The sequence below is a fragment of the Capricornis sumatraensis genome, chromosome 19 (assembly GCF_032405125.1).
Source record: "Capricornis sumatraensis isolate serow.1 chromosome 19, serow.2, whole genome shotgun sequence".
Lineage (NCBI taxonomy): Eukaryota > Metazoa > Chordata > Mammalia > Artiodactyla > Bovidae > Capricornis > Capricornis sumatraensis.
In genome coordinates, this window is record NC_091087.1 from 55028764 (window position 1) to 55049382 (window position 20619).

The 20619-nt window shown below is 37.1% G+C and overlaps 1 protein-coding gene across 1 annotated transcript in view; it reads left to right on the forward strand.

Moving 5' to 3' along the window:
* The window catches only part of TTC6 (tetratricopeptide repeat domain 6), a 198872-nt gene that overhangs the window by 95082 nt on the left and 83171 nt on the right, over positions 1–20619 (forward strand). Inside the window, exons 8-14 of the mRNA XM_068991521.1 lie at positions 4054–4146; positions 6668–6742; positions 9900–10273; positions 12566–13016; positions 13307–13436; positions 14469–14641; positions 18257–18393. Of these exons, the coding sequence (XP_068847622.1) occupies positions 4054–4146; positions 6668–6742; positions 9900–10273; positions 12566–13016; positions 13307–13436; positions 14469–14641; positions 18257–18393 (1433 nt within the window). The remainder of the gene's footprint in view (positions 1–4053; positions 4147–6667; positions 6743–9899; positions 10274–12565; positions 13017–13306; positions 13437–14468; positions 14642–18256; positions 18394–20619) is intronic.

The following is a 20619-nucleotide window of genomic DNA, read 5'->3' on the forward strand; positions in this document are numbered from 1 at the left end:
AATTTGCCAAAATGTTTCAGTCCCCTTCTTTGCTTGCAAATTCATAAGCTAGATATTGCCTTTTGTTTGTTTTATATTCTCTTTTTTATTTCTTTTCTTAAATTTGTTCTTTTTTGTTATTCCTTTTAAAAAAATTTCAGTGGTCTGAGTATAACATATTCTGATTTTATTTTTATTTTAACTATTTGGATAAATTGTATTTTATCATCCCTGTTTTGGAAGTTATATATATTGTTTCTTATTCCTATGGTGGTCTCCCTAGAACATACATGTTTAACTTATCAATATCTAATATTAATCAATACCTTTATACTCTTCCAGGAAACTGCAATTATTTGAAAACTTGTTATTCCATTTACCCTTTCTTGATTTAATGTGCTCTTACTTTGATACATTTTTAGGTCCTTATCTTTTAAAATTCAGAAGACATTGTTCTTATCATTTTATGCAATATTCCTTAGATTTTTACCCATGAATTTATCTCTCTCTTTTTTCCTTTCTACTTTTCAAACATCTCAGACCTTTCTGTCTGGAATCATTTTGCCTTCTGCTAGAATATATCTTTTAGAATTTGCTTTAAGGGAAGTAGGAGGTCTACAGTTAGTATAAATTCTGTTTTTTCTTTGTTTTAAATGCCTTTATATTACTTCATGCTTGAGGGATATTTTACTTTGTGATAATATTATTGCAGATACTTATTTTTAGCACACTAAGGATGTCTTAAAGTTTTCTGGTATCCATTATTGCTATTGAGAATTGATTCTTAAATATGAACCCTTTGAAGGTTCTTTGATAAAAAATCAGAGAACCCTTTGATAATAAATTCTCTGCCTCCTCCCTTTTACTTTTAAGCTGTTCTTTTTTCTTCCATGCAATTTCAGTATGGTATGTCTAGTTGTAGATTTCTTCTTATTTATTATATTTTGGAATGATTGGGATCTTTGAATCTGTGGTTTGATATCTTTCATCAGCTATGGAAATTTTTTAGTTACTGTTTCTTCACATTTTGCCTCTGTCTATTCTGTCCTTTATTTTCTGGGCCTTTAATAACATGTATTAACTACTTTTTTCCCCCCTTGATACTGGATCCTATACAGTTTCTTCTGATCTGTCATATAGTTCAGGTTCATAAATTCTTCAGTTGTGTCTAATAATACTGTTTAACTTGTTCTCTGCGTGTTTAAATTTGGTTTTATATTCTTTTTAGAATTTATCTATGTTCTCTTTTACATTCTGGTGTTTTGTATTTTTGTATACTTGTCTTTAAATGTTTATCATTGTATTTAGAACATTATTTTTAGTAAATATTTGAGACCTAGAATGGCAGTTCTTCCTCTAAAGAAAATTTTTTGTCGGAACCTGATATCTGTACCGTTCAACCTAAAATTGAGGTTGAGGCTTGAGTTTCTTTGAACAACTGTGTACAGAGCCTAGGCTGCAAGTCTACACAAATGTTGATTTATATCCATTCATTCCTAATCTTAGGATATAACACTGTAATATCCTTGTAGCCTTCAGTTCAGTTCAGTTCAGTCTCTCAGTCATGTCCAACTCTTTGTGACCCCATGAATCGCAGCACGCCAGGCCTCCCTGTCCATCACCAACTCCTGGAGTTCACTCAAACTCATGTCCATTGAGTCGGTGATGCCATCCAGCCATCTCATCCTCTGCCATCCCTTTCTCCTCCTGCCCCCAGTCCCTCCCAGCATCGGAGTCTTTTCCAGTGAGTCAACTCTTCGCATGAGGTGGCCAAAGTACTGGAGTTTCAGCTTTAGCATCAGTCCTTCCAATGAACACCCAGGACTGATCTCCTTTAGGATGGACTGGTTGGATCTCCTTGCAGTCCAAGGGACTCTCAAAAGTCTTCTCCAGCACCACAGTTCAAAAGCATCAATTCTTCAGCACTCAGCTTTCTTCACAGTCCAACTCTCACATCCATCCATGACCACTGGAAAAACCATAGCCTTGACTAGATGGACCTTTGTTGGCAAAGTAATATCTCTGCTTTTCAATACGCTATCTAGGTTGGTCATAACTTTCCTTCCAAAGAGTAGGCATCTTTTAATTTAATGGCTGCAATCACCATCTGCAGTGATTTTGGAGCCCAAAGCCTTGGATACCTGTATATTATATATATATATAAAATCAGTTTCCATACTTCAGGGAGACTCTGGGCTTGCCTGTCTGTCACCCTTGCCCCTTAAAGTTGCACATATACAGCTCAGATTTGCAACTGTTTTGGCAAACATTTTGTGAACAGAAGCATCTTTGAATACTGGGTTTACCTTTTCAGGTTTTTGGATTTTTCCTATATTTTTTGCCCAGTATCTCTTCATCATATTATTAGCTCTGATGCTTTGAAGATTATCTTGGTCATAATACATGCTTTCTAGTTGTTTTCAGAAGAATTGCTTGTTGTTGTTCATTGTTCAATCGCTAAGTTGTGTTCAACTCTTTGTGACTCCATGGACTGTAGTGTCAGGCTTCCCTGTCCTTTACTATCTCCCAGAGTTTGCTAAAACTCATGTCCATTGAGTAAGTGATGCTATCCAACCATCCTCTGTTGCACCCTTCTCCTCCTGCCCTCAATCTTTCCCAGCATCAGAGTCTTTTCCAATGAGTTGGCTTTTCACGTCAGATAGCCAAAGTATTGGAACTTCAGCATTAGCCCTTCCAATGAATATTCAGGGATGATTTCCTATAGAATCAACTGATTTGATCTCCTAGAATTACCTAGCCTGCCATAACTAGAAGTAGAAGTCATAATTGACTTTTAAGGTAGCAAAACTGTTTCCATTTCCATCTGTATCCCAGCTTTTATTGCACATATACTAATTTTAGCAATATTCCTGTAATAGAGCAGAATTTTTACATCATATATATGTAAGCACTACTGTAATTGTCCTCTCAAGGCATGCTGGTATGAGCAAATACTGATAGGTTCCAACATATGAACCACATTGTCTTTTTACAAAGCAGCCATTGATTGTTAGTTCTGCTGTTTTGATATAAAAATGGTGTTAAGGTTTTTATCTTTTTTATTGTTAAAAGCATTCTTTTAAAATATAATAGCTGCTATTCCTCCATATTTGAATATTTTGTGTAAGTATATGGCCAAATAATTCCAAAATCCTTGTGCGTCACATAATTTATCTTTGAAGAATAATGATGAAAGTGACCAGGTATCTTTCTGCAATGTCCAGTAATTCTCTTACATTGCATTGTGCTATAACTACATTCCAAAAATACCACAGAGAGGATGAATAAAAATTCGATATTGATGATAACTAAAATTAACCATTGCCTTCCCCGTATCTGTTTCATTCTCAGTAATAATTACATGATACTTTAAAAAGTTCATTTTCTACTGAATAAATATTTTAAATTATTAAAATGCTAGTTGAGATATAAAAAGTTCATCAAACAAAGCAGCAGCATGATTTACTTCACCATGAATCCTATGGAACTTAGGTTTTCAAGTTGTTTCTGTATATCCAAATCACTGGTTACAAGATAGATAAGTAGGACATTTAATAATAATAATAACTATTGCAGCAGTTTACATTGCAGCAATAAATATATATATAATCTAACTGATGGATACAATTCAAACTATAAAGCTTTTAAGGAAATTTTCATTCCAGTTAATATTTAGAATGTTTGCTTGTATTTGTCAGTGAATAGTCACATATTGATAATAACTCTAAATGGCATGTTTTGTTCATAATCCTGATGTTAACATACTGAAGAGATTCAGCACCACTCTATGAGGTCACAGGATCATTGATTGTCCTGAGTCCAAGAATGTCAGAAATAATGTAGAAGTATCGGTTTGGTTAAGGTCCAGTGCCAAAGCCATATTGTGAGTTTTAGCCAAATACTAAGGCTCCAGCTGGACTTTGAGCTATGTTTTTTTTTTTTTCTAGAATTATACTTTCCTATGTATTGCTCTTTTGGTAATAACATTTTAGTATGTAGCAACAGTAATCATAGGCTCTGAATTAAAAGTATTCTACTATATAGTTTACAACTGTTATCTTTCTTTTATCACAGAGTGCACAAACAAGCAGAATTTTAATTGAGAAATTTACATCTGAAAGCAAGGAAAGTATCATTACTTTAAATCAGCATAGGAGAAGTTCCAGGGTAAGTATAATTTTTAGTCTAAATTATGGGTTGGTGTCTTTGTCTTCCTACAGTTTAGATATTATTTTTAGTGATTTCAGAAGTAATTTCTTGATGCTTCCTCATTCTGGGAAATGCCTACGTGCATTCACCAGAACGTTCGTGGAGGACATATTTCCTCTTTTTCAAATTTGCTGTCTTTATGATACTCAGAATATGTTATTTACTAATCAGTAGTAGGATATCTGCTGTGAGTTTTACTGAAATTCCTAAATGTCTGTTTTTTCCATCATTCGTCACTGCTTGCCCAGGTCTTAAATGATCAAAGGAACATGTTTATGAATCTTTTTACCAAATGAGGGGAGGGGATTGTTTATGGCTATGAAACAGGGTAACAGTGAATTCTCTAAGTGGTGACTGGATTTGTGCCCATGATTTTATAGTCACTAAAGTGTATCTAAGTAAAATAATTAAATAATAAACACAGTTGAAGAGAAAAGAGGTAGCGATTGAGGGAAGATAGGCATGCAATTTATATCACTGGCTTAATAAATATCCTGAACTTTATGAGGGACAAAGAGGAAATGGTTTTATTTTTCTTTCCTTAAGGCCTCCAGCCTCTACTCCCCTTGATGATATCTTAGGAGGCTGAGTGCCACAGAGTAGAGAGTCTTATTAACCTGGGACAAATCAGATCCCTATTCTAGTCAATTACACTAGGTTTAATATGATTCTGTGCCCCTTTCTGTATTCCCCATACAGTCAGGCGATATATTTTTTTGAGGTAATGTTTCTATTTAATGTAGATCACTTTTGCTATTTTAATATAGATAACTATTTCTTATTAAATATTTGTCCTTATGTATGTTTGAGCTTTTTATTTCTCATCAGTCTGAATGATATGGAGGTCATATCATTCTTGTTTTTTATCGACAGCACCTAGAACAGTGACCATCACATAAAAATTAATTGAACCAACAAACGACACTTTCTAGTTTGGAATCCATGGACTATTGTAGTAGCATTACTTGTACCTAACCTGCCAGGTATTCCTGTTTTTAATAGCTGTTTCTAATCTAACCTCCCTGTTGCCCCTTGCAATATTCTTAGAACACAGGTGTAATTACATCACTCAATCTCAACAAACTGAATAACATCACCTATCAAAGTTAGAGTGCTTATCTAAGTCTCATAACGTGGCCTCAGCTATGTTTTCTGTCTTACCTCCCACTGTGCCTCTGCTTCCATGTAACCTCCATGTACTCTGTTTCTCTGCTTGCACCAGAGTCCTTGGGGACTAACATCCCTGCACTTTGACACTTCTCTGTGCTTGTTTAGGCTATATCATTGGCCTGGCATGTTCTCAACCCATTCTCGGTCACACAGTGAAAATGTCACTACCTTTCACAGCCTGGCCCTAATGGTACCTCTTCTAGCTGGTCAATCCAGGTTCCTTCTCATTCTGAATTGACCTCCGCCTCTCCTGTGTTCTCTTTACACCTGATTCATGCTATCCTTACAGTCATTGTTACAGCTGCTGTGAATTATAGTTACTACTTTATGTCTTTTTCCACCATCATACCTGAAACAAGTTAGTTTTTTGTACTTTCCACCCTATCTGGTGTGGTAGTACTTCCTAACTCTTTTAGTGTACTAGTTCTCATGGTGAGTAATATTTGTGTGAATGAAGCCATGAAATTGGAGAAGGAAATGGCAACCCACTCCAGTGTTCTTGCCTGGAGAATCCCAGGGACGGGGGAGCCTGGTGGGCTGCCATCTATGGGGTCACACAGAGTCAGACACAACTGAAGTGACTTAGTAGCAGCAGCTGTGAAATTAAAAGATGCTTGCTCCTTGGAAGAAAAGTAATGACCAATCTAGACAGCGTATTAAAAAGTAGAGAGATTACTTTGCCAACAAAGATCCATCTAGTCAGAGCTATAGCTTTTCCAGTAGTCATGTATGAATGTGAGAGTTGGACTATAAAGAAAGTTGAGTGCCGAAGAATTGATGTTTTTAAACTGTGGTGTTGGAGAAGACTCTTGAGAGTCCCTTAGACAGAAAGGAGATCCATCTGAAAGGAAATCAGTCCTGAATATTCATTGGAAGGACTGATGCTGAAGCTGAAACTCCAGTACTTTGGCCACCTGATGTGAAGAACTGACTCATTTGAAAAGACCCTGTTGCTGGGAAAGATTGAAGGTGGGAGGAGAACAGGATCACAGAGGATGAGATGGTTGGATTCAGTGGACATGAGTTTGGGTAAACTCTGGAAGTTGGTGATGGTCAGGGAAGCCTGGCGTGCTGCAGTCCATGGGGTCGCACAGAGTCAGACACGACTGAGCAACTGAACTACTCAACTGCTATTAAATTGATGGATTTTAAGTTCTGACCCTATGTGTGAACATAGTGATTTCAAAATCAGTAAGAACCTGTATTTTAATTAGTATTTCTGCATTTACTCTAATTTACTCAGTTATCACTAGCCAATTGTCATCTGATATTTTAGTCAATGTATATTTGTCATTTGACTATTTTACAGCATTTTTTCCTGAGAAAAGCTGCATCATTTGAAAATATCCAAAAACATTTCAGCACACAGTCTACTCAATTAAAGGTAGGATAATTTTTCAGTTTTTGTTACTGAAAGGAAATGTTCACATTTATAGTAATAATCACCACCTATGCTTTTTGTTTGCTTTCCTAAAATAGCATGATCACTTGATTCATACAGAGTTGATTGAACTTTTGGATTTAACTGAGGATTTGGTGGCCTCTGTAAGATTGTTGTGCATAGTGCCAATTTAAGGTTTTCAACATCTCTTGGAAGTGTCTCATAGTCATACTTTGACTTTACTTGAAAGTGAAAAGTGTAAGTGAAAGTCTCTCAGTCGTGTCCGACTCTTTGCGACCCCATTGGAGTTCTCCAGGCCAGAATACTGGAGTGGGTAGCCTTTCCCTTCTCCAGGGGATCTTCCCACCCAGGGATCGAACCCAGGTCTCCCGCATTGCAGATGATTCTTTAACAGCTGAGCCACAAGGGAAACCCTGACTTTACTTAGTATATAAGTCAAGTCACTTATATATTGATCTACCATTTGCATTGAGCTCACAGTTTGTTTTATGCTGTAAGTTTATTTACAAACATATCTAGGATGCTGAGTTTGAGAGTTTAATCCTTTTTTCAGAGATTGCACCTCTTAATATGCTCCTCTTCATGTCTGTCTCATGGATTACTTCTTAAGCAGTTGGTGTCTTACTGTAAAGAAAGATGTAACAAATCCAGACCCAAAGAGCAAAGTCATCATAGTTAATAACCTCCACTTGTTTTCCACTGAAAATGGTATATACTTCTGTGGGCCCTCCTCACAGTGGCTCCAGGTTGTGAACGTCCAGATGCTCTGTCCCAATGTAGCACTGTTGGAAGCTCTGCAGAAGGCGTAGAGACTGAAGGTGGAAGAAATGGTGGGAGTTCATGAAGCCCTCCCTTCCTCGTGACCTGGTTCCCTGGTGTGCCAGGACTGCAAAGTGGGCTAACCGTTTTAAAGCATAGATCATAAGTGAGGGACACCTACTTACTGAAATTAAAACAGCTGCTGGAGAGGCAGAAATCTGTTGGGACTTCAGATGTGCTGGTGGGCACTATTTTTAAATCTCGTTCTAGTTTACTGATGAGGGAGCTGGTGGGTGCCATTTTTGGTGTTCTCCCTGTAACCTGTTAGTGCCAATGGGCATGCTCCAGCACATACCGTGTGCAGCAGCTATATTGGAACTGGGTTGGGTGAGTGTACCAAACTCTGCAAACGCTGTGACGCAATTGTGTCATGCAGGGCAAGTGCCCCAAGTCCTACCCACCTGTGCCGCAGCAGCTGTGCCACAACTGGGCTGGATGGGCAAGTGCACCAAGCCTTGCTCTCTCTGTGCAGCAGCTGCAGCTTTGCAATAACTGGCAGGTGAACACAACACCCACAGGAGCACCCTTGGAGAACCTGGCTCAGGTGCCAGGGGAGACTGTGCTTCTGGGTCCCATGGATCATTTCCTACTCCAGATTCCTTCAAGCCTAGGAGAGGTGCAGGTTTGCCCAATTTGTATAGAACACCGAGAATCAGGCCAAGTGCCAGAGACAGGAATGTGTTCCTAAAGAGTTCAACGTAATGGTCAAAAGATGGTCACCAAATTTGGGAGATGAATGGATGAACACAGTGGGAACAGCAGAGAGAGAGAAAATATAAGAAAATACTGAACACAAGTTACAACTGAACTGAAAAATATACTTGAAGAGTTAAAACAGCAAACTGGATGAAGGAGAAGCATGAATCGACAAGCAAGAAGGAAAAGCAACAGAGACTGCTGTTAGGCAGCAAAGTGAGAAAAGAATTTGAAAAAGGGAGGCTACCTTAAAGGACCTCTGTTACAACATCAGGCAGGATAGCATTCACATTATAGAGGTCCCAGAAGGAGAAGAGAGAAGGGACCAGAAAAATTATTTGAAGAATAATTTTGTTTTACTTTTTTCAGGCATGTTCCACTTTTTCTTGGTACATACATATGTGCTTATTTATATATATATATATACATATGTACACATACATGTGTTCTATAGTTGGTATTTCTCTGTTCTCTGTTCTAAGTCCATATTGAGTTAAATACAGTTTCTTGACATAGGGTAAGTATATATAGTAAGTCACAGAGAAGGTCAATATCTCTATTACATTTTAGTACATCTTAAAATATACAACTGGAATTTGGGTCTATATTCACTGTTAAGAAAAATATTTCTATAATGAATTATTTACTAGCAAAATTAAATGCAATTATTTATTGACAATAGCTCAATAGGTAAGAAATGCTATATCAAAGGATTGAAGCTAATCTCTTCTTTTATTTGTAATGAATGTTAGAGTTTCAAGTACAAATGCATAATTATTATAAATTATTCATTGATGTATTGTAATATTAATATTATTATTGAAAATTGATTCTCTAATGATTAGATAAAATGTTAGGTTGAAATTCTGTTATGTAAACCTATAAATATTGAAAATAATTGAATATTAAGTATAGGAATTCTGTGTTATTAAGGTGCTTTTGAAAATAGACTTGCAAATTGATGTAATAAGGTGAGGCATTTTAATAATTTTTGCTCTGCCTGCAATGCAGGAGACCCCGGTTTGATTCCTGGGTCGGGAAGATCTGCTGGAGAAGGGCTAGGCTATCCATTTCAGTATTCCTGGGCTTCTCTGGTGGCTCAGTAGGTAAAGAATCCACCTGCAATGTGGGAGACCTGGGTTCAATCCCTGGGTTGGAAAGACCCCCTGGGGAAGGGAACGGCTACCCACTCCGGTATTCTGGCCTGGAGAATTCCATAGACTATACAGTCCATGGGGTAGCAAAGAGCTGGATATGACTTAGCAGGTTTCACTTCACTCACCATTTTTTTGCATTAAACTAAAAGTAGAGCACATACTTTATTTGGATATGTAAAGAGCATTCTCTTTAAATTAAGAATATATAAAATCACAATTCATATCTACTTTATGGTGTTATTTTTATATAGCTAATGAAATGTCATGTGACCAAATTATTGTACTTTGCTTTAACTAACCCACTGTTAACTTATAAACTCACTTGAAATACATCAAGAATAGATGATTTGAAATTTTTCAATAGTGACCAAATTAAATTAACAGTAATTATAACTGAATTAATTTTAAATGTATAGCAACTAAATTGATTTTATATTTTTTGATTTTTTTGTTTTCTTATGAATAAGAGAGTAAAATCTGCAGTTGAGTTGAATAAGGACGAGACCATAGTTCTATCAGAGTTTCAGGATGACATGCAAAGCAATATAAAAGAGGTGAAGCTTCAAAAAGCAAAGGAGTTGGAGCGTTGGATGACTGAGAAAAACGAAACTAAGGAATCTGTCTCTGAGAAAGAAAGTATAGATACTATTTTAGACTACATGCACGGCAGATATGGTTCAAGAGACCTGTCTTTCACTCTTATTGAAGCATCTCGACAAGCTGGCATTACTTACATTGTTTATCCCAAGAAAAAGAAGATGAGACGGAGGAAAGGACTGAGACTCAGTAAACTTACACTTGTGTATGATGAGTTATCCAAGCCTCCAAAAACTCTTGAAAGGTCTTGTTTAATCAACATTTGTTATAGCTTAAGAAATATATTATGGTTTGGGCCTTAGTTTTATAATTCACTCATTGAAGGATCCTTTTGTCTGTATATTTCCTGGGTCCGTCTCTTGTTGTTGTTCAGTTGCTCAGTCATATCTGACTCCTTGCGACCCCATGGACTGCAGCACACCAGGCTTCCCTGTCCTTCACCATCTCCCGGAGCTTGCTCAAACTCATGTCCCTTGAGTTGGTGATGCCATCCAACCATCTTGTCCTCTGTTGTCCCCTTCTCCTCCTGCCTTCAATCTTTCCCAGCCTCAGGGTCTTTTCTAAAGAGTCTTCTCCAATGCCACAGTTCAAAAACATCAATTCTTCAGTGCTCAGCCTTCTTTATGGTCCAACTCTCACATCCATACATGACTACTGGAAAAACCATAGCTTTGACTAAACCATAGCTTTTCCTGGGCCCATCTCTGGTGCCAATTAATTTATCAGTCAGGGTCCCAGAAGTAAACAGATAGCACTCTCAATTTAGAATAATTCTAGAGAGGTATAACAAAGGGTATTTTACAAAGATGTGGGCATAGGGAAATCACAAATGATAGAGTGCTCTCCTGGGGCTAGAAATAATAGAGCCAGTCTCTACCCCTCAGTATGAGAGGACAAAAAGAGAGAATGATTACTAGAACCTGGAAGAAAGGAATTTTATGGAAAGGATTTCCTTGAAAGAAGTAGTGAATTTTGGTCAAAGATCATGGCCAGTTTGAGGCAACCTTTCAGGAGGGGCCCAGAGGAATGAATACTATGACTTCGCTTGAACTTTCTTTTCAGGGCTCCTAATTGAACATACTTGATTAGAAGAAAGCAAGTATTCCTATGTATATAGTCTGTACAGACTAGTATTCCAGGGCAAATGACAAGGTAGAGAATAGAGAGAAATGTGGAGGTGGAAACGAGATCTGTTTGGCACAGATGGTCTTTCCAGGGTGACCTTTGACCAGAAATAGGAATTGAGAAGGAGTCAGCCACTCAGAAGGACTGGAAAATGCAATGGCTTTGAGGCTTGCCCTAAGCCTGGAACAGTGGGAGGCGAGAGAGTAGTGTTACTAGAGATATTTGCTGGGGTCTCATCGTGTTGTCTTGTAGGCCATGGTAAAAGCTTGATTTGTATTCTAGGTACTAGGGAAAGTTCTTGGAGGGAGTGACATGATCTGATTTACATTTGTTTAAAAAAAAAAAAACAAAACATGCTGGCTGCCGTGTGGAGAATGGATGAGACCAAGAGTACAAGCAGGGATTTAAGATGTTATTGTACTCTAGACAGAAGAGATGATGGAGGCTTGCACTGGAGTGTGGAGAGAGGTGAGAAGTGTCACTGAGTAAGGAAGCAGAAGGATACTGACTTTTCTCACTTTTATGCTCCTTCTTTTAGCACAGGCCTTTCTCATAGTACACACTTGGTAAATATTTATGAAATGATGGGGTTTAATTTTTTTTCCTTCCAATAGAGCATGTTTGTTCTCTCACATGGCTATAACAGCACCAGCATACAATGAATGCTACTGAATGAAAACTGTGTGGGAAATGGAGAGTTTGCGGAGATGATCCTAGAAACATAGCATTTGAAAGCGTATTAGATGTCAGCTAATTTGATAGCCTAAGAAGTTTGGGATGAAGTCTGGGATGTCTTTTTGTTGGTCTGCTATGGAGTAAAATCTTTGCTTCTTCCTGCTTCCTCAAGTTCTTGTCCTTGCCAACCATTTGGATACATTTCCTTTTGCACATCAAGTTTTAACTCCTCAGTTCTCTGGAGATTGTATTTCCTCTGGTTGGGGGTAGGGATATAAATTAAGCCTGGAAGGAGCACTGACCCCTTATTCAGTTCTTTACAGAGGCTGTATCTTTAATAACAGTCTTTCTTCTGCTTTCCTAACCTCAGCATAGATTCTTCACACGATCTAAATGAACGAACAGCAGGACTTGGTTTGCATAAAACCCTGGGGGCTCAGAGGTTAAAGCGTCTGCCTGCAATGCGGGAGACCTGGGTTCGATCCCTGGGTCGGGAAGGCCCCCTGGAGAAGGAAATGGCAACCCACTCCAGTATTCTTGCCTGGAGAATCCCATGGACGGAGGAGCTTGGTGGGCTACAGTCCATGGGTCGCAAAGAGTCGGACACGACTGAGCAACTTCTCTTTCACATGTAATTTTATTTTGATAACAGAGAAATAGTACTTGTCACTGAGTTGATTTATTGGTTATAAAAATTATATTTCTGTAATTTAAGAATCACCCTTTTGCATACTAGATCACTGTCCCACGGAGTCCTTCCTGGACAGAAGAAATATTTGCTCAGAATTCCACAATATGAACGTGTACTTCGGTGTCCCAGTGTACCTTTGGATTTAAATTTTGACAAATGTGCCCAAATTAAAAGAATTCCAGAACATAATGATCCTCAAACATGGGCTCCTGAGATGGTGTCTCAGTTTAAGCAAAAGAAGACAACCCCGAGAGTTAAAATATCTGTTGACGAAGACTCATTTGAAACAGTGAAACAATCAGCAAAGCTGGACTTGAGTGATTCTTTGACCTGTGGTCTTCCTCCAGCAGTCATTAAACATTATGAGTCCGAAGTGGAGATCTTGACTGAAGAAATAAATAGTAAGAAGAAATATCCTGCATTTTTATACTGTAGGCGTGGAGCTCTTTATAGGAAACTGGGAAAGTTACAGAGTGCCATGAATGATCTACAGGAAGTAAGTTTTATGTAATCAAAATAATAATACTAACAATTTATCCTTATGATTATATATTAACTTTTACTAGAATTTTGAATAATGAACATTTGTATTATGTATATAGGATTAGAAAATTTTGACATTTTCAAATAATTAGCCTTAAAAACACTAGATTTTGTCAGATTCAGAGGCATCATATTATACTATACACATATAAAGCTGTTGAAGTCAGCAATGCTTGAAAGTTTATTTGGTAGGCTTTCTTCCCTTAAATCAATTTAAATTGAATTTATACATCTATTTTCTAGGCTATATTCTTGGAGCCATTGTTCCTCAATGCCTATTGGCACCGACATTTCATTTATCTTTTCCAAGACAAAATTAATGAAGCTTTGGATGACTTGAATTTTATAAATAAATACAATAAAAATAATGCAGGTGGGTTGTCTGTGCGGTTGTATCTTAACCTAAGCTTTGGTCATTTAGTGATATAAAGATACATAATTTAAGACATATAAGTCTCCACAAATGTTTGTAACTTTCCTAAGTTAAATTTACTCTTGATATTGTAAATATAGGACTCTTTTGTGATCCTGTTGTTTTAAAAAATATTTATCATAGTTTGAAATGTTAATGTCCTTGGTATACATTACAATAAATTGGTTTCTTACTGCTTATTTTGTAAGATAAGCTTACAGTTTTTATAGAAATAATTCACAAATTTAGTCTGAATTAGAGTTGTAGTAATTTTGCATGTGTGAGTGCTCAATTACTCAGTTGTGTCCAATTCTTTGTGACCCCATAGTCTACAGCCCACCAAGCTCCTGTCTCCATAGGGTTCTCTAGGCAAGAATACTGGAGTGGGTTGCCATTTCTTCCTCTAGGGGATCTTCCTGAACCAGCCATCGAACTGGTGTCTCCTGAAACTGCTGCATTGGCAGGCAGATTCTTTACCATTCTTAAGACTTCTACGATGGATGAAAAATATTCCATGAATAGAATATGATTGGATGAAAAAGATAGCTTTGTGTTTATATACTATTCTCTAATCAAGTTGAATGACTAGGTATGGGACTTTTGAGAAATGAGAAAATGTCATATTCATCTTTGTATCTCCAACACTCACAACATACCACTAAAATATAATGAGCTTAATAAATGTTTTTTTTTTAACTCTGTGCTGATCTCTACTAAAAGTCCATAACTTTTTACTATGAACAAAAAGATTCTGAGACATTTTATAAAAAGGTAAAAGGTAATTTTTGTTAATGAAATTGAAAACACTTTTAACATAAATATTTATCCAGTCTGTGAACATGAATTTTGCATTGTTGAACAAAAGAACAAGTATTAAATGACAAAGTAAAATAGAGATACACTTTTCTAAGATTACATTTTTGGAGGATGAAGGATTAATCTCTTAAAATTTAAGACTGTAATACTAAATTTTACCCTATTAATTTTCTTTAGATGCATATTTTTCAAGAGCAGAAATTTTCAGAGAAAAGAATGAAATTACTTTGGCAATTCTAAATTATACTCAGGCAATCAAGTGCAGGCCCACGGAAGCTGATTTGTACTTCCGGAGGGGTGAGATGTATGAAACAGAAAACAAAATGCTGGCCATTGATGACTTTTCTAAAGTAAGCTGTATTACATATAATGCAGCCTTTTATATATTTGTGTATTTTAGAATATGATATAAAATACTAATTATATAAATACAAATTATCTAATTATATATTTATATATTTTAGAGCATGATATCCTAATTTATAACAAATTGTTGAAATTCTTTCATATGTTATATAGTCAAAATTAATTTATTTTAGATTAGATTCTAGAATATTCATTAGTGGAATTGATATTAACAATACATCAATGGTATTTTTGAATGAATGGATTTCCATCAGAGTTGGGTATGGGAGCATTCAGGAAACTTTGATGGAGCATTGACTTTCCAGCTGTCTTCTTTTGGATTATGAAGCAGTGAATAAAGAAACCTTTGCAGGTTCTTTAATAGGTGCTTCTTCTATTCAGTGGAGAAAATAATTTTCCACTTCTTGACACTGAGATCTGGTGATTTTCTCCTGCAGTAAACCTGTCTGCTTTCAAAGACTGCTTACTGGCTCATTCATTCATCCATTCATTCACTCACAAATATTTATTGCCTAAGGTACTGGGTAATAAAATTGATAAATCTTGGTGAATAAAACAGACATGTTTCATGCTTACATGGAGCCTATAGTATAAAGAACAAATATTAAAGAAATAAATATATATACTAATATATAATTACTAATTGTGATGAATGCTGTGATGGAAATAAAGATGGTCAGTTCTGTTTAGTTGCTCAATCATGTCCGATTCTTTGCGACCCCATGGACTGCAGCACTCCAGGCTTCCCTGTCCATCAGTAACTCCCAGAGCTTACTCAAACTCATGTCCATTGAGTCATTGATGCCATCCAAACATCTCATCCTCTGTCATACCCTTCTCCTTCTGCCCTCAATCTTTCCCAGCATCAGAGTCTTTTCTAATGAGTCAGTTCTTTGCATCAAGTGGCCAAAGAATTGGAGTTTCAGCTTCAGCATCAGTCCTTCCAATGAACACACAGGACTGATCTCCTTTAGGATAGGCTAGTTCAATCTCCTTGCAGTCTAAGGGACTCTCAAGAGTCTTCTCCAGCAACACAGTTCAAAAGCATCAATTCTTTGGTGCTCAGCTTTCTTTATAGTCTAACTCTCACATCCATACATGACTACTGAGAAAACCATAGCTTTGACTAGACGGACCTTTGTTGGCAAAGTAGTGTCTCTGCTTTTTAACATGCTGTCTAGGTTGATCATAGCTTTCTTCCAAGGAGCAAGTGTCTTTTAATTTCATGGCTACAGTCACCATCTGCAGTGATTTTGGAGCCCCCCAAATTAAAGTCTGTCACTGTTTCCATTGCTTCCCCATCTATTTGCTATGAAGTGATGGGACCAGATGCCATGATCTGAGTTCTGGATGTTGAGTTTTAAGCCAACTTTTTCACTTTCCTCTTTCACTTTCATCAAGAGACTCTTTAGTTCTTCACTTTCTGCCATAAGGGTGATGTCATCTGCATATCTGAGGTTATTGATATTTCTCCCGGCAATCTTGATTCCAGCTTGTGCTTCCTCCAGCCCAGCGTTTCTCATGATGTACTCTGCATATAAGTTAAATAAGCAGGGTGGCAATATACAGCCTTGATGTACTTGTTTCCCGATTTGGAACCAGTCTGTTTTTCCATGTTCAGTTCTAACTGTTGCTTCTTGACCTGCATACAGATTTCTCAGGAGGCAGGTCAGGTGGTCTGGTATTCCCATCTCTTGAAGAATTTTCCACAGTTGATTGTGATCCATACAGTCAAAGGCTTTGGCATAGTCAATAAAGCAGAAATAGATGTTTTTCTGGAACTCTCTTGCTTTTTCTATGATACAGTGGATGTTGGCAATTTGATCTCTGGTTCCTCTTGGCTTTTCTAAATCCAGGTTGAACATCTGGAAGTTTACAGTTCACATACTGTTGAAGCCTGGCTTGGAGAATTTTGAGCATTACTTTGCTAGCGTGTAAAATAGTGCAATTGTGCGGTAGTTTGAGCATTCTTTGGCATTGCCTTTCTTTGGGATTGGAATGAAAACTGACCTTTTCCAGTCCTGTGGCCACTGCTGAGTTTTCCAAAGTTGCTGACATATTGAGTGCAGCACTTTCAAAACATCATCTTTTAGGATTTGAAATAGCTCTACTGGAATTCCATCACCTCCACTAGCTTTGTTCATAGGGATGCTTCCTAAGGCCCACTTGACTTCCCATTCCAGAATGTCTGGCTCTAGGTGAGTGATCACACCACCGTGCTTATCTGGGTCGTGAAGATATTTTTTGCACAGTTCTGTGTATTCTTGCCGCCTCTTCTTAATATCTTTTACTTCTGTTAGGTTCATACCATTTCTGTCCTTTATTGAGCCTATCTTTGCATGAAATGTCCCCAAGGTATCTCTGATTTTCTTGAAGAAACCTCTAGTCCTTCCCATTTTATTGTTTTCCTCTTTCTTTGCATTGATCACTGAGGAAGGCTTTCTTATCTCTCCTTGTTATTCTTTGGAACTCTGCATTCAAATGGGTCTATCTTCCCTCTTTTCCTTTCCCTTTAGCAAATGAAATATTTATTGATGATAGGGGGCAATTTATATTTGATTGGGAGATATCAGAGAACCCCTTGAGGGAGTGAATTTTTGCTAGCCTATGTTCTGAGTCTATAGTCAGGCAGATATTCCACTGATTGCAGCAGAATTGTAACCTTGAACTTCTGAGTTTTAATTCTAAATTCTGCTTCTTAGTACAACGTAGAAGTTATTTAAACAGTTTAACTTTTCATTTTCCCAACTACTCTGTTTCTTAATTTATAATGGTTAGCCACACACTTGACATTCTTTTGCTTCAAGAGACTATTGTTATAACTTGGTAACTTCTTGAATAGAAGTGAACACAAGTCTCTTTTGAAGATATTAAAGTTGTTAAAATACCTTTTCTGATCATTTCCTTTATCTAGCACTGATATTAATAGTTTAAAAATTGACTAATGCAGCGACTTGAGGTCAACCGTCAACATCTTTAGTGTGTTTTTTCCTCTTTTAAAAATCCTTCATAATTGCTGTGCTTCTATTTCCCCTCTACCGTCAACAGGCAAGGAACTTTACAACTGAGTTTACAATGATGTAGTCTGTTTATTGTCTTCTTTGTCAGTGTGAAATGAATGAGCGATGCCATTACCAATTCATTTCTTTTCTCCATTTTAGGGGCTAAATTAACCCATATTTGATTTCATTGAGTCAGCCTTAATGTAGTCGAATATGTGTCACCTTAAATTGGAATAAAATGCTATGATAGATACAATATAATCCAATCCTACTCTAGTTGAATAATTACTTATGAGGTTTTATTAATAAAAACTTTGGCGGGAAGAAACCTTGGCTTCTTATATGTGCTCGATTTGGTTTTTGTTTTTAATAAAACCTCCCCTTTCTAGAATTTGATGACAAATGGATTTCCTTAAAGGCATGGTCTTTACATGCAAATCTGAAAATTTTGGCATCTTAGTTTGTTTTTATGTAATCTGAAGTTAAAAACAGGGTTGTAGTTATTTAATTTCCTGTGGGATTGTATACTTTTCTTGCTTATTTTTTTCATAATATGATATGTTTTTGTGACTTCCCTCCTCCCCCTGCCGCATGTAGTGTATCTTTTATGATCCCAAAAGAACAGATGCATTATTTAAACGTGGGATGTTCTACTATGAAAATGAAAACTGGATTGCAGCTGAACAAGATTTTACAGCCTTGTTAAATATAGATCCCCAAAATTCTCAAGCAAGGTAAGAATTATTTTAGATACAGTTTTTGGAAAAAAAAATTGAAATATGCTCTCAGGAAAGAAAATTGCTTGAAAAATATCAGACAGCCCTTTAAAATAGTGAATCTATTTTTAGAGCTACTAGTGTATGAAGCTCTTTACCTATACCCTAAGAGTAGTGAGCATTTCAACCTAAAAGGCATAAAAGTGATAATTTAGAGTTGTTTCATTTGCATTTTCTAAAGACGAGTTACATTATCGATTTTTAAAAATATTGACCTGTATTTCATTTCTTTGGATTTCTTTTCATGTCTGTGTTTATTCAGTACAGAGAACTGTTGACATAGATTTTCATTCTTTCTTGTTGTAACTTGGATATTAAACTTTGTTCATCCAACCTTATTGTGCATAATTCGTTTCCATTTTGTTGTTTTTCCTTTCATCAAAATTTAGTTTTGAGGAGGCTTACAACATTTATATAGTCATACCTATTTGTCGTCTATTAGCATTGTTATCAGAGAAGGCAGTGGCACCCCACTCCAGTACTCTTGCCTGGAAAATCCCATGGATGGAGGAGCCTGGTGGGCTGCAGTCGATGGGGTCGTGAAGAGTCAAACACAACTGAGCGATTTCACTTTCACTTTTCACTTTCATGCATTTGAGAAGGAAATGGCAACCCACTCCAGTGTTCTTGCCTGGAGAACCCCAGGGATGGGAGCCTGGTGGGCTGCAGTCTATGGGGTTGCACAGAGTCAGACACGACTGAAGTGACTTAACAGCAGCAGCAGCATTGTTATAGTAAAATAAAGTATGCATTCAAAAAGATGCAAAGTATAACGACATCACAATGTAAATGCTTATGTAACCACCACCAGCTCAAGAAACATTTCTAGCACACCTCCTTGTGCCTTTGCCTCTCTGAGAAGGTAACCACTGTCCTGACTTAACATTTCTTTATAGTTTCAACACACAAGCATGTGTCCCTAAACATTCTTAGTTTAGTTTTTCTGTTTCCTTGAACTTTATATAAATAAAATTGTAAGGTAGTATTCTTTCATCTCTAGATTATTTCATTGAATATTATGTATTATTACATGTGGCTCCAGTTTGTTCATTATAATTTTTGTATAGTATTCAGTGACATGAATATATTACAGTTTATTTATCCATTCTACTGATGAATTCAAATATGGTTTCATTCTCCATTATTGTACATGACACACATATGTGCATATCTATTAGGTGAATGGGGAAACAGTGGAAACAGTGTCAGACTTTATTTTTTTGGGTTCCAGAATCACTGCAGATGGTGATTGCAGCCATGAAATTAAAAGACGCTTACTCCTTGGAAGAAAAGTTATGACCAACCTAGATAGCATATTCAAAAGCAGAGACATTACTTTGCCAACTAAGGTCCGTCTAGTCAAGGCTATGGTTTTCCAGTAGTCATGTATGGATGTGAGAGTTGGACTGTGAAGAAGGCTGAGCACCAAAGAATTGATGCTTTTGAACTGTGGTGTTGGAGAAGACTGTTGAGAGTCCCTTGGACTGCAAGAAGATCCAACCAGTCCATTCTGAAGGAGATCAGCCCTGGGATTTCTTTGGAAGGAATGATGCTAAAGCTGAAACTCCAGGACTTTGGCCACCTCATGCGAAGAGTTGACTCATTGGAAAAGACTTTGATGCTGGGAGGGATTGGAGGCAGGAGGAGAAGGGGACGAATGGCTGGATGGCATCACTGACTCAATGGATGCGAGTCTGATTGAACTCCGGGAGTTGGTGATAGACAGGGAGGCCTGGCATGCTGCGATTCGTGGGCTCGCAAAGAGTTGGACACGACTGAGTGACTGAACTGAACTGAACTGATTGGGTATACAAGTAGGAGTGGATACCTGCATTCCTATGCCTAATTCATAGGATATGCAATTGTTCAGCTGTAGCACCAAACTAATTTTGCAAACTGGTTGTACTCCCAGTAGTTGTGGAGGCTCCACGCCAGCACTGGGTACTTTCAAATTGTAGCCATCCTAGTGGGTATGAAGTATTATCTTATCTAGTTTGAATGTTCATTTTCTTCATTACTAATGCTTACTAACCATTTGGATTTTCTTTTCCTTGTCATCCATAGCTTTTGTGTTGTTGGTCTTTTTTCTTTATTAATCTGTATGAATGAAAGCATATTCTTGATATGAGCCCTTTGGTTATATTTATAGCAATTATTTTTTTCTGGCTCTGGATTGTCATTGCC